At 37.9% G+C, this 17,368-nt stretch overlaps 1 protein-coding gene across 1 annotated transcript in view; it reads left to right on the plus strand.

Annotated features, from left to right (window-relative positions):
• The first annotated feature begins 9,742 nt into the window (after positions 1-9,742).
• LOC134651263 (solute carrier family 23 member 2) overlaps positions 9,743-17,368 on the plus strand; it is a 34,084-nt gene continuing 26,458 nt past the window's right edge. Inside the window, exons 1-3 of the mRNA XM_063506331.1 lie at positions 9,743-9,806; positions 12,993-13,118; positions 14,271-14,391. Of these exons, the coding sequence (XP_063362401.1) occupies positions 9,756-9,806; positions 12,993-13,118; positions 14,271-14,391 (298 nt within the window). The 5' untranslated portion in view covers positions 9,743-9,755. The remainder of the gene's footprint in view (positions 9,807-12,992; positions 13,119-14,270; positions 14,392-17,368) is intronic.

Raw genomic sequence — 17,368 nt, forward strand, 5'->3', positions numbered from 1 at the left:
CGGTGCTACATTGTCAAGTAGCAGTACTGATAGTTCCGCTACTCGATGCTAGATGTAGACACTGAAATTAATAGTCTGAACTGATGTATGAAGTGAGCACTCTATGTATTTTTTTCTCTATGCCCGGACGCTCAATCAGTGGGGACTTGGGGAGACACTTCTGACTTCGGGCAAAATCGGCTCCGTTCGGTTCAGCGTTGCTCCGAGCAATTAGGGTCGACACGACTTGACGTGCCTTTGCGTGCACGACCACAGATAGGTAAGATCACAGAACAAGTAGAATGGCGATGCAGGGTACGTGTCGCCGCCGGTTTTGAGCAAACGCTCGCATGCTACTCGCCCGCGCTGACCGAAAAACGAAGTAAACATGCCTTTTGCGCCACAATAACGTTCAGATTAAGAGCCAACAGGAGCTAAGATTTAAATATTTTAGGTAAATATACCCGTCTCGCTAACGGAAGCGGCTCCTAAAACTAGTGCGATAAGGACAAGGCGAAAAATCCTGCGTAAAAATATCAAAAATCGAGGTTTCGTACTCGACTGTTTCCTCCTCCAAAACTTAACCAATCGTAACCAAATTTGGAAATCTAAATGATTATGACATTATCTGTGTCGAACCGTTTTGCTTTTTTGACTAATTGATGTCAGTTTTGAATAGCACGCCTCTCATTGCGGCATAGTCAATTAGGCCATTTTGGCCATTTTTGAAGGGCTCTAGCGCCTTAAAAAACAAAAATATCAAAAAAAGCAAAACGGTCCGACACAGATATTGACAATATTAATCTGTGTTGAAAAAATCATTGCTCTAGCTTCAAAACCCACGGAGGAAACAGTCGAGTACGTTTGTATGGAGAAATTACCACTCCTGTTGGCTCTTAAGAAGCCAGACATCAAATCTGTCTAAAGGAGGCGTATCCATTCGCCACGCACACAAGTTTTTACTACCGTTGCGCGAGTGTTAGTAAATGTTGAGAGGAACGAGCGGCGACACCGGTTCCGATACTAAAGCTGGTCAACCAAATCTTGTCAGTAGAAAAAGGCGCGAAATTCAAATTTCCTATGGGCCGATATCCCTTCGCGCCTACATTTTTCAAATTTGCCGCCTTTTTCTACTGTCAAGATCTGGTTGACCAAGTATAACTGCGCGCGATAGCCATTCTAACCTCTTTAATATGTTCTGTGGGTAAGATAATCACTTGAATTTTGACAGACCTAAATAGCCGAAAGGGATAGTGCTATAAGTTAGAAAGGGATATCATGAGTCGACCCTGAATCGCTGTCAAACTTAGGTTTTGCAGGAAGTGTCCTTTCTGTACGGTAGTACTACTTATTCTGTGGCTCAGTGTCATTGGCGCGTCATCATGAGCGGGACAGCTATATTATTACGCGCGTGCGACAGAGATAGAAACGGGGCAATGTACGAAGTTCCTAAAGATTTTACAAGCATTTATTTAACTTGCCCTGTTAGTATATTAGTGTGAGTCTCTTGGAAGCTAAATTTGACCCACTTTCCGATTTCCGATTGAGCTGAAATTTTGATTACATATGTAAATCGGATGAAAATGCAATATTATGATGACGTGGAGCTGTTCTGATGATGGAGACAGGTGGCCATGGGAACTCTGTGATAAAACAATGCTAAACTGTGCAAATTGTGTTTGGGGTTGTTACAATCGTCTCGATGTGGATAGAAAAGTACAGCCAGCGATAATAGCTTGTACCAAAAATGACATGTTTGCCAAAAACTTATGTGATAGCAAACAAGCAGACGAGACGCTTGAAAGAAAGCAGTCACCGTTGCTCATGGACATAAGCAACTTCAGAGCAGGGATGTTGCGGATGCCGATTTTTTGACATCCGCGGATGCGTATGCGGATGCGGATTTTTAAAGGGTCACATCCGCGGATGTCAAGATAGTACCATAAAAAACGTCAAATATTACATTTTAGTAATTTTTATTTCAAAAAACCGGCCAAGTGCGAGTCGGACTCGCGTTCCAAGGGTTCCGTACATTAAGTCCCACTCACGCTGGACTGCTCATTTCTAATAGGTTTTTGGTTAATGACTAAATTACCTAGCAGTCTAGCACTTACGCCGATGCTAAGACGTTCCTGTACCGACCTGTTCCACATCCGCATCCGCATTAAATCCGCATCGATTTTATGCGGAAGTTCCGCGGTTGCGGATGCGGATGCGGATGCGGATGCGGATATTCGCAAAATCCCTGCTTCAGAAGAGCCACTTATGCGTCGCGTACCCTTGAACACTGAATACCGGCTTCTTGATGGTACAGTCAAGTGCAATAATATTACGTTCCTAAGGCCGCAAAAATATGTGACACGCTCTTATGGCTCTACAAATAAGGGCCTTCGTTGCGTAACATATTATTACAGGTGACTGTACAGTCAGATATTTATGCCAGATGAGAGTAATCACATAATTTTGATTTTTATGACTCGTCAAATATTTTTAAGCGACCCGATCCGATATTTATGCGGATACAGACTAACGATGTTTTTGCCGGCCACAAAGCATCACATATTTTTACCGAGGTAGTGTCGTCATATACTTATGCCTCCAATGGAGCATCAGATATTTTTGCACGGCTGCCCACACTCATATATTTTTGCTGGTGACTATACATATTTATGTGACGCCATTATCAGCTGAATGTATATTTATATTGTTTATATATCTATGTATAATGTGTTTATTGTGTATCTATGGCAGTAGGGATGCCGTGATGTGGTGCTGCTGAAAAATAACCTGAATAATAAATATATTTGGGGTGATTGTATACTCCTATATATTTGATATGATACATAGAAGTACAATAGGTAGCCGAGCGGACCCCAGGCTCCCGTGAGCCAAAATGCCGAGACAACGCTAGGATGATGAAATATAACAAAATATAGTATTTCGATGTACATGCCTATGTACATAATGCCCATAATGGCAACACATCATCGAAAACTACTTTTACAGTACATATGGGGCTACTTTTCCGCACTAGTGCGTAAAATAGCACTTTTCGTGCGTATGTCGAAACTTTAAAGTGCCATATGTACTGTAAAACGTTGTTCGATACACGTGCGAATAGGTAATTCGCAGCTCTTGTCGATTTAAAACACTCACTTCGGTCGTGTTTTAATTTATCGCCACTCGTTTCGAATTTCCTCTTTTTCGCACTTGTATCGAAAATAACTAGTATACAATAGTGGTATAATCAAGCTTTTCAATCTCGTACCTTTACTTAGGCAACTCAGCAAGCTTCGTTGCCTAAACACGGTACTTGACTGAAAAGCTCTCCATTATATCACGATTGTATAAAATACTAGTAAATATTGGGAATACATATACAATAGTTCCTTGAAGTAAAAAAAAGGAATTAAGAAAGATAAGGTTACCTCCAATGGGAACGGATGAAAATTATTATTCCCTTATCTTATTATTGGAGATGAAATACCTACTAAACTTACTTTTTATATTTTTCTACTAATTTTTACCCGACTGCGGAAAGCAGTAATTTTAGCAGTCTATGTATGTAATATGTATGTTAACTTTTTGTATTTCTCTGAAACTACTGAGCTGGTTTTAGTAAATGAGGTGTCAATTTTTTTTATCAACCACTTGGTTATATGAAAAAGGAAAAAGAGATTTTTATTTTTAATAATGTTTTTAAGCGATTGTTTTTTTTATTTTATTTCGAATGTATGTAGGTTGTTGGTACTTTTTCAAATGAATACAATAGTAACAGATTTTTGTAGGTACTTTGCTTAGTATATTCCTGCATTTCGTGGGTATAAAAGGCTTGTGTTAACCATTAACCTTTGTGTCTTTCTAGAAAGTAATACTTACTTACTCTACCTATCTGGGGGCACGGCAGTGCCCCCGCCAAGTCGAGCAAAACAAAGCGGCACGGCCGTAGCATCCTTTTCTCGAAGCGATTCAGGGCGCGTAGCCAACACGCCAATCGCTTACGCTCCGATCCGAAACGCAACTGTCACAGTTGCACTAATATGCAAAAATTGGTACGAAAAATTTTGTCATAGCACACTAAAATTAACTGGATGACCCACGCTCGTAAAGACTCTCTTTATCATTCAATATCTGGGTGACCGAGCTTCGCTCGGAAAACATATAACTCGAAAATGCGCGTTTTCCCAGAGATAAGACCTAGCTAGATCGATTTTTCGCCCCCGAAAACCCGCATATAGCAAATTTCATCGAAATCGTTAGAGCCGTTTCCGAGATCCCCGAAATATATATATATATATATAAATAAACAAGATTGCTCGTTTAAAGGTATTAGATTCGCTGATGACAAATGTAAGTACCTATTTTATCCAGAAGAGTGGCAAAGTAATTTCATGTACCTAAATCTTGAGTTGTTTCCTTATGTGGACTAGTAGAATCAACTTTTTAGAGAGGATATTGAATAAAAAAATAGCATTCTCTCTACTCGCTAGTTTTTTTTTTAGCATTAGAATAAAGGTAAACAATCTTGATGTGTCTTAATTGAAAAACACGTTTTAAAAATGGCCGTACCATCCTTTTCTCGAAGCAATTCAGGGCGCGTAGCCAAGACGCCAATCGCTTACGCTCCGTAGCGATCGAAACGCAACTGTCACTGTCGCACTAATATGGAAGAGTGATAGCGAGACACAAAGCGTTTCGTTGTCGAAGCGATAGCGATTGTCAACTTGGCTAGGCCAGCTGGCCATTTTCGACGTTATTATTATATTATAGTTGTAAAGTAAGTTTATTTGTTGATTAATTGTTGATTGTTACAACCGCAAGCATGCTTGTATAAGAATTGTATTGTGATGAAGGATTTCTCTGTGATTTTTGTAATTATCCTAAATTAAGATTCGAGATGTATATTATAGGGTTTAGGTCTTTAGGTCAAATACACAAATGGACTTCATTTAAATGGCCGTCACATTTTTCGACTATCCAATTTGTGTGGACCTTTCCTTATAAAAATGTGATATAATTTCTTGCCACTACTTTCGTACGAGTATACACACAACGGGCCACTGTGCATGGACGTTTTCATTGCTCTGTAGTGTATTATTGCAGCAAAGCTGTAGTGATATATACGATATAGAAATTAAATCTAATGACTGATATAGATCTCTTTATGTGCCTACTGTTTTGCAAAAATAGTTGCAAGTAGATTTTTTTTTGTCTTAAAGGCAAATTTCGATGTTTTTGAAGTTAAATTACAGGTTATTTTAAATAACAAACTGAAATGTAGGAAGCTAACGCCTAATTCTATGTTATTTCTGTTGGCCCCCTTTATCCAGCCTTTGACCAGCAGTGGGACACTATTAACTGGCTAAGAAAAAAAAACTTACATTTTGTTTTTATTACATATAGTTTGTAAAGAAAAAAACTTATTGTGAAGGCTGGTGAGAAAGCGTTATATTTAATAAATGTATGATTTTTAAAACTTGTTATTATTTTTTACTAAAAGAGTCTTCAGACGCAATGTCGCACACATAGTTTCATAAACTATATATAGTCATCGGTGTAGGACCTATAGATGACAGGAAAACCTATGAGAAATGTGCAGTCAAGCGTGAGTCGGACTTAATTACGTAGTTATTGATCCAACCCCTGCGGGTTTTTTAAAGACATCGAGTCCGACTCGCACTTGGCCGGTTTTTAGGGTTCCGTAGCCAAATGGCAAAAAACGGAACCCTTATAGATTCGTCATGTCTGTCTGTCTGTCCGTCTGTCTGTCCGTCCGTATGTCACAGCCACTTTTCTCCGAAACTATAAGGACTATACTGTTGAAACTTGGTAAGTAGATGTATTCTGTGAACCGCATTAAGATTTTCACACAAAAATAGAAAAAAAAACAATAAATTTTTGGGGTTCCCCATACTTCGAACTGAAACTCAAAATTTTTTTTTTCATCAAACCCATACGTGTGGGGTATCTATGGATAGGTCTTCAAAAATGATATTGAGGTTTCTAATATAATTTTTTTCTAAACTGAATAGTTTGCGCGAGAGACACTTCCAAAGTGGTAAAATGTGTGTCCCCCCCCCCCCTAACTTCTAAAATAAGAGAGTGATAAAACTAAAAAAAATATATGATGTACATTACCATGTAAACTTCCACCGAAAATTGGTTTGAACGAGATCTAGCAAGTAGTTTTTTTTTAATACGTCATAAATCGCCTAAATACGGAACCCTTCATGGGCGAGTCCGACTCGCACTTGGCCGGTTTTTTATTATTAAAACAAAAAAAAAATCAAAAACATGATATCCGCGATCTCGCTTACACTACCATCTCGCTTACATTCAGTGAGAGTGAGAGGACACGAACACCTCGCGCGATTAGAAACTTATGCTGCTGACTGTATGTTTTATTACTAGCCATTATGCTATCCGTGACTAGCGGTTTGTTTATGACTAAACCGATAATGAAAATTAAGTAACTGGTTTTTAGCTCATAATATTTCAATGTCAAGTATTTTCTTGTAAAAATATCATCCATAATTCGATAAGGGGAAGTATACGATATACATAAGTACCAAAAAACATCAAACAAAAATTGATACGGAAATTTTGTCATAGCACACTTAAATTAACTGGATGACCCACGCTCGTATAAAGACTCTTTATCATTCTTTCACAGATGAGAAATGTAATACCTACCTATTATTTTATCCAGAAGAGTGGCAAAGTGATTTCATGTAACACTGATTTAAACTTTCACGATTTTTACACATTATTCTATTATCCTTTCCACGGATCGTCATTTCTACAGTAGGAAAGTACGGGAAGCCATTGAAATCAAAAAACATAGTAATTTCAATCGGGACGAGGGTTTCAAGATCTCATCCACATGGAATCCAGTCATTAGTAAATGTAAGCGTAAACGAATATCGACAGTCGATAAATCGAATATCGTTCGTGTTGTGTGACAGAGTGACATCGCTAATGCGCAAAACGTTCAAGCTGATAAACAAGACCAAGTGCGGGTAGTTCGAAAAACTCGCGCGGTTAGAAGATGCTGATGTCAACTTCGACCAGTCTTCTCCGTGACCACGGGGACAACGCCGTCCTCGAAACGTCGGAGGTAAATCTTAAAACTTAGATACGCGATTAAGTCCCGTTGTACAATTTAATAATTTCATGTAACCTAAATCTTGAGTTGTTTCCTCATGTGGACTAGTATTATTAACTTTTTAGTGAGGATTTTGAATAAAAAAATTAGCATTCTCTCTACTCGCTAGCAAAGTTTGTTTAACCCTCGCAACGCTCACTTTTGAAGTTTAGTTTTAGAATCTTTCGCTTTCTTGGTTATCAATTTCAGCACGAGGGCATGGGGATAAACAACTACTTGTTTTATTCAGACGAATCGCTTGATAGGAAGCGATTACCTGCAACACCAAAGGTTGCAAGTGCGTTGCCGGCATTTGAGATGGGAATACGATCTTTTCTTCTTTGCCCCTTTGTAATAAAATAACTATTTGGAATCATACCCCAAGAAAATGGTGTTGAATCTTTTCAACTCCTACGCGGACAACGCCGCTATCTGGGACTAGGATTACATATTTATCAATTAGGGCTGATACAGACGGTCTGCAACCCGACTGCACGCCAACTGCAACGTGCAGTTCCCATACAAGTTGCAGTCGTTAATTAAGACGGAAATAGTATCGCAATATGACTACGATAAACATCAAACATCAATATTGACAAGCGACGAGTTAATCTTGCGCTAATTTAATACACAAATGCGGGGGTACTCGCACTTAAACAAGACGTGAACGTAAAACACCTGTCTTCATTATTTGTCGCCAACATTGTTAACTCTACGTATACTTAGGTACCTACATACATTTTATTTTACCTACTGATCTTGTGCTTTCATATCGATAATGCCTCACTTCACTGTAGTCGGTCTGTCTGAGAAAAGTGTGTTATTTTTTAAATTGGTTACTTAAAATTGTATACTCGCGTGTAGTTTTAGTAAATATTAAAGAAATTAAAGTCCTAATTAAATAATTTTTGATAAAATCTATCTGTGTTAAAGGTAATTCAGTGATTTAGTATTAGCGCCAGTGAAATATAGCAGTGTAATTTTTTTTGGATGTGCTGCACAATCTTAAGGTTAGTATTGTAATTTACCTAATCATCTTTTTTAACAAAAAAGTTTTTCTAACATATGAAAAGTATTTATTAGAACAAATTAAATTATTTTTAGAAAATATTTTTAATTTGTTTTTATACCAAGTAGACACACTACTATACATATAAACCCATCCATCCCCATCCAAACCCATCTCTCGCTAACTCGGTATCACCTGAGATGATTCAGTTAGAAGGTTGAACCATACTGTTCTACCTTAGAGGTGGCCAGGGGGCGCCATAAGCCTTCAGTAAGTGCATATACTTGGAAAAATTCGACCTATGCCGCTGTGGCTAGTGGCCGAATGGCACAGGCACTTGCCGCGATAGCAGAGGACGCTGGTTCGATTCCAGCCTGGGGCACTGGAGGCCTTGGTCACTTTTTCTTTATATGACATTTATCGAACGAGCGAGCGAAGCGAAGCGAAGTTCTTACATTCGACTTTGAACACGCGGCTGGCTAGCGGCACGTCTCGGCATTTCGATGTTTTTAAGCTGAACTGTCAGAAGATAGTTTGATACTCAATAACTTAAGTAAATTTGTTCTAATTTAAATGAAATTGGGTAAACGTGTAGTCGAGGGCATTATATTTTAGTCATTAAATTATGAGCAGGCCCGATCAAGAGGTTATTGAGCTAGAAGAGCTTAGAAGGCGAAAAAGCTGTTTGTGAGAGGTCTTGCTATTCTGGTCATTTTTTTGCAAGAAACATGGTCGAGTTTAGTATCAAATGAAAGAGCTCGACTTACATTTTTATAATATCGTTTTTAAATTTACCATTTTGAAATAATTAGCAAGATAGAAATAAAATAGAATAAACGTAATATATGTATTTGACATTTGACAGGAAATATTTCGGCTTAGCACAGATACAGTTTATTTTAATCTCTATGGTGGTGACTTAAATCCAGGGGAGGGACAGCCGTATACGAAGCCCTTTATTCGAAAAAATAGCGCCATCTATATTACTTAACGCTAAACTTGTAAATGGCGCTTCAAAATTGATGCAAAAAAGCAAATCTTGTCAGTAGAAAAAGGCGCGAAACTCAAATTTTCTATGAGACCATATCCCTTCGCGCCTACATTTTTTCTACTGACAAGATCTGCTTGGCCAACTATATTATACATACTACTCTTTGCTTAAATCAATCAGTTAAGGGCTCCACAGACCTTGCAATAAATCCACGCGATCTTTGATCCATTGCCGCCTATAGAGCGACATAAAATAGTAGAAATTAAATAAAATGGAACTCAAAAATGTCCATACTAAATTGTTGCCATGTGTAAGCATTTTACGTCAAAAATGTGACAGTTACGTAGAAGGTGACGCCCTCATTTATTTTCTATTATTTTATGTCGCACTATACGAGTACCTAAGTAGGTGCAACAAAGTCAATTGCTATATAATTTTTGGTTAACCGCAAGTTCTCAGTTCGGGGCGAACTACTAGTTTAAAGTTTATATGAAAAGTACTTTCTGAACCGCTTAGAAAAATCAATCTGCTTCTTACTGCGCAACGATGAAATAGTTTATTTAAAATTAATACATCCCACAAATAAACGTTATTTTCAGCCCTCGCTTCATTGCAGTATTTGCAGTTGAACCATGCCGCACCATAACATACACCTGGGCTTGGATAACATCGTGAGGGACATGGTAAGGTTGAAAGATTGTTATACCTACTATACCTAATAGGTAAGTATGTATGTACCTACCCCATTTTATATACCATGTCGGGATTCCACTTGAAACTGCACAAAGATAACCATAATGTTGATCTATTGTTTAACACTTATTGCTTTATGAGCTCAGGGGCCCGTTTCTCAAAAGCTTGTAACTTGTAATACAAGCGGATGTCACTTTTAGACAGCTTTTGTTAGAAAGGTGCTTCCACTTGTATTACAAGTTACAAGCTTTTGAGAAACGGGCCCCTGCTCTTCAAAGCCAGCGTGTGGTAGCTCCTACGGTGAAGTAAGTATACTAATAATGTCGGGTTAAGCGATATTGATACTTGATACTTTGGTATAATGGTCATACGTAATTATACATGGCCCGTACAACACGCATACGCCAACATCACGTTCCGTTTGATCAACAACAAACTACATCTTGAAACATGATATTACTGAATATACATATGTACCATTTAGATAATACAAATGATACATTTCATTAGATGTAAGAAGTTTATGAGTAGGTATCTACTCGAGTAATCACGTCACAGTACTAGTAATCAGTCAATCTCACTACAATGACCACACAGCGCCATGCCATGCTTGACAGTTCAAATTACATACTTGTAATAGTATAGTTATAGTATGCATGCAGAATATGAGAATACCTAAGTATTCCTCGCCGGGAGCAATCGGACTCAGTCAGCTAAAACTATGCATGGTATGTTCTAAAGGACTATTCACACGTAGCGCGCCGCGTTGAAACGTAAATTAAGGTATATTTTTTATACACCTATTATCCTCGTAATATCAAACTTGCGCAGACATAGAGTCTGTGCGTAAAGAGAAGTGTCGTGGATTCTTATGTATGGGGTCCAATACATTCCGCGACTCTTCTCTTTCCGAACGGACTCTATGCAATTTTGATTTGTCAAAATACAGATTCAAAATATACCAAATGGACTGGGAGACCTTTTTATGGGCTTCTGGGCGATAAGAGGTTATAATTTATTGGTCCTTCGAACCGGATGACCATTAGCTGAATCGGTTAAATTAATAAGACACTCAGCAAGACCGTAGAAGCAGAATTTAGATTTATTAATTTTGCTGCGCTAGCTGAAAATCGAATCAATATTTAAATGTGTCGGTCTCAGCGTAACCGAAGTTTTAATGGCGTAATAAATAATATTCGTTTTAATAAAAGAAGCTTGTGAAATTGTAAGAGACATTTGGTCACTGGCGAACACTCTGGCGAATGGCGATTCTATCCCAACATTTTTTTTCTTTGCGTAAAGTATGAATCGTCCATAAGACACTTTAATTGCTCGAATGATCGTATTGAGTATAGCTTCAGTTGTGTTTTGATTTACACATGATCAACACACAAATAAAGTGTATGGTGTAGCGTCGCGGTGTTCTTTTGTTTATTTCCTACTTTTCTCGGATTGAAAGTATTGAAACTAGGCCCATTATACATCAACTTAGTGTTATTTTCTCCAGTTTACTCAGCCCGAATAATGTTATAATATTAGGAGTGGAAAAAGTTAAAGTGTAGTGTGTAAAAATAAAAGTGTTGTGAAATGGAAGTAAATGTAAGTTGTATGGGTTGTATGTATATTATTATATGTACTTAGTTGCAATTATTCAAGTTAAACTGTAAGTGATACTTAGCGGATAAGTAGAGTTATCCAGGCCTAACTTTCATTAAACTTTTAAAACTGTTCCTTTATCGATAATATAAACTCAATATCCATTCTCCTCTCTTAGAGTCTGTGCGGAAACAGAAGAGTCGTGGATTGTATTGGGCCCCATACATTCCACGATTCTTCTCTTTCAGCACAGACTCTATACTATTGATTGCTTCAAGTTTTGTCTGAAATGTAATTTTATTGAAAGAAATTAAAGGCCGTATTCGAATAATGCTTCTAATAAGAGATCACTGCGGTACGATAATGATCTGTCAGTGTCAAAAGTGACATTTCTTTGACGCTGACAGATTGATATCGTACCGCAATGACCTCTTAGAAACATTGTTCGAATTGGGCCCTTAAGTATTACCTACTATGAAACATAATAATAACCACAATAACTGAAACCCGGATAATTTATTACGACCAAATAAGTTGCATAAGCGTGTTTAGATCATTTTGAAAGTTTTGCCCTCTTAACTCTGACTAGTTACTGGCAGATATGGTATGTTCCAATGACCATCAATTTGTTGACATTTAGCACCTTATTGATAATTCTTTACTTTAACAAGTATCGGAAGGGACCGCTGTAGGCCATGATACCCATAACCTAGTTGAGTTGAGACTACTCTCAAATGTCTTGTCTTGTGCTAAACACTTGTGTGAGCACTGGAAATGGGTTAGCTAGTATGGAGATGTTAGTATAAAGTGATCCGTTTTCATCGCACGCGAGTGTTTTAGTAAATGGCAAAGTACAGTTAACATAAATATTGGCTTAAAGTGTATCCATTACGCCCACATAATATGCTTTATTTAGGGTTCCGTCCCAAAAACGGTACAAAAGAAGTATGATGCGGCTCTGTCCGTCCGTCTGTCTGTTACATCGCTAAATATCTCGAGAACTACTTAAGAGCCAACAGGAGCTAAGATTTAAATATTTTAGGTAAATATACCCGTCTCGCTAACGGAAGCGGCTCCTAAAACTAGTGCGATAAGGACAAGGCGAAAAATCCTGCGTAAAAATCTCAAAAATCGAGGTTTCGTACTCGACTGTTTCCTCCTCCAAAGCTTAACCAATCGTAACCAAATTTGGAAATCTAAATGATAATGACATTATCTGTGTCGGACCGTTTTGCTTTTTTGACTAATTGATATCAGTTTTGAATAGCACGGCTCTCATTTCGGCATAGTCAATTAGGCCATTTTGGCCATTTTTGAAGGGCTCTAGCGCCTTAAAAAACAAAAATATCAAAAAAAGCAAAACGGTCCGACACAGATATTGACAATATTAATCTGTGTTGAAAAAATCATTGCTCTAGCTTCAAAACCCACGGAGGAAACAGTCGAGTACGTTTGTATGGAGAAATGACCACTCCTGTTGGCTCTTAAGCTATCGATTTGAAATCTGGAATAGCCATGAACAGCGCTAACCCAGACACATTGAAAGTGTTATTTATTAGGTACATATGCATTTTTCCCAGCTAGGTGAACCAGAAACCGGCGAGGATGTACCAGGCAAACAGAACGACGAGGTGAGGGAGGGTAACGTCACTTATGGAATCGACGATGTGCCCGCGTGGTATCTGTGCATCTTCATGGCTTTGCAGGTAACTGCCTTTAGTTTATGATCGCCTGGTTGTTAGGGGTCCGTACCCAAAGGGTAAAAACGGGACCCCTCTTACTACGACTCCACTGTCCGTCTGTCTGTCTGTCACTAGGCTGTATCTCATGAACCGTGATAGCTAGACAACTGAAATTTTCACAGATGATGTATTGCCGCTATAACAACAAATACTAAAAAGTACGGAACCCTCGGTGAGCGAGTCCGACTCGCACTTGTCCGGTGTTTTATTTTAATTTCAAATTCTTCCATGTGCTTGTATATATAATTATTTAAATATTTGGGGACAATCTTACAATCGAACTTACCACTAACCAACAAAAGCGAAGCTTGTAGGTAGGTACTTACTATGGCTATTTAGGCGACGATATATTTATATTCTTAGATAACATCCATAACTCAAGAATGATGCGGGATGAACACACAAATAAACGCCCTTACCAGGATTCAAACCCAGAACCACCTGCTAGACAGGGTCACTACCGCCCCCTATTGGTGGATTGGAGGTTCTATTGGTGGATGTTATCTCGCTCACTCCTCCGCTGTCTCGCTCGGCAGTCGTAACTCTGAATAATTAATTAGACAGTTTAAAACCATGATTATATTTTTCATCAACTTTTGGGTCCAGGGGTCAGGGTAATAATTTAATAAACCACCGAAAGCACCATTCTCGCTTCATTAAAAACTTGGTTGAGTAAAACCGGCTCTTTAAAAATGATTCGATTAATGAACGAAGTCATTAATTATCCGCTAAAGGAACACTGAGCGGAGAGGGGTTTTAAAGGTGAGTGATGTTTATAAAAAAGCTAAGTCAGTGTACGAAAGACTGATAGTGATAAGATAGGTATAATATTAAGATCGTCTACCCTACCTAATATCTCCTGAAGGTGCCTATTGGTCAGACAAAGCACGTGTTGAATTTTGTTATATGTTGGATATTTTAACTATAAAACTCCCGTGAGCCTAGAACATATTCGGTAGCAAAGTTTATTTTACCCTCGTGCTTTGAAACCCTCGCAAACTCGCAACCCACCCGTTCCACCCTTCCACCCTTCGAACCTCGTGCTTCATACTGGAATATTTCGCATGCGCGAGGAGTTAAACAACAACTTTATAAACCAAATAACTATTGTTCCAGCACTACTTGACGATGATCGGGGCCATCGTGGCGATCCCCTTCATCCTCTGCCCCGCGCTCTGCATGCAAGAAACAGACCCCGATCGGTCCAACATCATCTCAACTATGATTTTTGTCACAGGTCAGCATATACATATTATAATTTATGGGTAATTGCAGTTTTGAGAATATTCTAGGTTGAACCACAGAATAAATAATAGTACTAAGTACAGAAGACTCTCTAACAAAACGCGTCTGTTACGATCAGCACAGATATGGCCGCTAGGTGGCGACAGCGCCACGCGCGGCTTATGGCTTTCCCCAAAATTGGGGCCGAACGGATGTTCTTTTAGCTACCTGTAGCAAAGCGACGAAATCGCGGAGTGAGACACGCCTGGTTGAACTAGTCAAGGAACAACAATTTATCACTTTCACAATAGGGTAGATATTTGACTGTATTTAAAATAAATTATTTTACCCCATGCATGACATCTTCAGGTGCTTTACCTGAAGATTAATAGAGAAACGTAGACAGTTGTTATTTTTAGACACAATTTCTATTTTAAAACCCGTATAAAACTATTATACTAGGTTATTTGATTGTGACGTCACATGCTATAGTGATTCGTATAAATTCCATAGTAGTAAAATCGTTTTGACAGTTCGAAAAAGAAACTGATTTGACTAGTAGTCAAATACCCTATTATGGAGCTGAAGCTGATAGGGATATGCATGTATCAAGTTTGTAAAGGGTTTATCTATAGGTACCTATTTATACTAGTAGTTCGCCCCGAACTGAGAACTCGCGGGTAACCAAAAATTATATAGCGATTGACTTTGTTGCACCTACTTAGGTACTCGTATAGTGCGACATAAAATAATAGAAAATAAATGAGGGCGCCACTTTCTACGTAACTGTCACATTTTTGACGTAAAATGCTTTCACATGGCAACAATTTAGTATGGACATTTTTGAGTTCCATTTTATATAATTTCTACTATTTTATGTCGCTCTATAGGCGGCAATGGATCAAAGATCGCGTGGATTTATTGCAAGGTCTGTGGAGCCCTTAACTGATTGATTTAAGCAAAGAGTAGTATGTATAATATAGTTGGCCAAGCAGATCTTGTCAGTAGAAAAAATGTAGGCGCGAAGGGATATGGTCTCATAGAAAATTTGAGTTTCGCGCCTTTTTTCTACTGACAAGATTTGCTTTTTTACATCAATTTTGAAGCGCCATTTACAAGTTTAGCGTTAAGCAATATAGATGGCGCTATTTTTTCGAATAAAGGGCTTCGTATACGGCTGTCCCTCCCCTGGATTTAAGTCACCACCATAGAGATTAAAATAAACTGTATCTGTGCTAAGCCGAAATATTTCCTGTCAAATGTCAAATACATATATTATGTTTATTCTATTTTATTTCTATCTTGCTAATTATTTCAAAATGGTAAATTTAAAAACGATATTACAAAAGTGTAAGTCGAGCACGTTCATTTGATACTAAACTCGACCATGTTTCTTGCAAAAAAATGACCAGAATAGCAAGACCTCTCACAAACAGCTTTTTTGCCTTCTAAACTCTTCTAGCTCAATAACCTCTTGATCGGGCCTGCTCATAATTTAATGACTAAAATATAATGCCCTCGACTACACGTTTACCCAATTTCATTTAAATTAGAACAAATTTACTTAAGTTATTGAGTATCAAACTATCTTCTGACAGTTTAGCTTAAAAACATCGAAATGCCGAGACGTGCCGCTAGCCAGCCGCGTGTTCAAAGTCGAATGTAAGAACTTCGCTTCGCTTCGCTCGCTCGTTCGACTAACATACTTAAGTAAGCAATGATTACCTTTGCAGTCACAATAGTCATAAGGAAGCAATTAAATTGGAATTAGTTTGCTCTCATAACAAAGATAAGTATAACGGAAAATAGATTAATGTAGATATTTACGTCTAGCTAGATAGATTAGATTTCTGAGAGCCCTAGGCAAAGATTGAAGTAAGTATATGGCTCTATGTCCCTGATGAGGGAAACAGGATACCATCATCATCATCAGATTAAATTTACTTTTCCTGGAAACTGATAAAATAAAACGTGTAAATAAGTGTAAAAATATACAGGGTGGACCCTGTCACATAAGTACCGATACTTGGCTGTGTAGGCGCCTAGGCGGACTCACAACGCAGTAACTTTGCTCATAACTTTCCATCAGGCCTTCGATTTCAATACCAAAAGTATGATGTTTCTTTTCTATCTGTCTATTGTATAGTATTATAATATTTAAAACTTTCGCGTTTTTAACACATATTAACTCACATTTCATACACTTTTCGTCAGGTAGTTGCACAAATTTTGACATTTTGCTGGGACATCAGATAGTCGCGACCACGACCTGTGAAACCTGTGTCGAAACGTCGGGAAATAAAGGTACTTAATTAAATAAATTTCGCGATAAATGTGAGTTAATATTGTGTAAATCTAATATTATTCGATTTCGATGCCCCTATGTGCAATACTTCTTCTTTGCAGCTGTTATGTGCGAGTATATGAGTATTTATTATATCTTTACAAATAATATGTACATAAGTACCAGTGAGGAAAAATCTAAATCCTATTTTAGGAGTTTCATGGGTTATACTTATGAAACTTTGCATTTTGCTTCATGGGTGTCATAAAAACGAATATACAAATACAATGTGTTTGTCACAAATGGACCCCCGGGCGAAATAAAAATTAAGGGTGTAATTTAACGTTGACTGTAATGGGAGACCCTTAGTCCTTTATGTTGATTATTTTTATATTTATATTCGTTGTATAAAACGAAGGAAATAAGACTCACACGAATTTAGCCGCCGCGATACAATCGAAATCACTCTTTTATTTTAAAACGGCATTCTGAAATAACAATAATCTATGGCCGGTACTAGATTTCATTGCTTGAAACTATAATACAAATAAATTAGGGCGCATAGAAGTTTTAGATTTTAGATACCTACATACAATTAAGTTCTACTATTAAGTACTAATTTCGATATTATAACTTTACTCTTGCATATTTTGTACTTACTATACGTATATCTCCGTTTGCTTTCTGGTAATTCTGGTTTAGTGGC

This window comes from Cydia amplana, chromosome 9, assembly GCF_948474715.1.
Source record: "Cydia amplana chromosome 9, ilCydAmpl1.1, whole genome shotgun sequence".
Lineage (NCBI taxonomy): Eukaryota > Metazoa > Arthropoda > Insecta > Lepidoptera > Tortricidae > Cydia > Cydia amplana.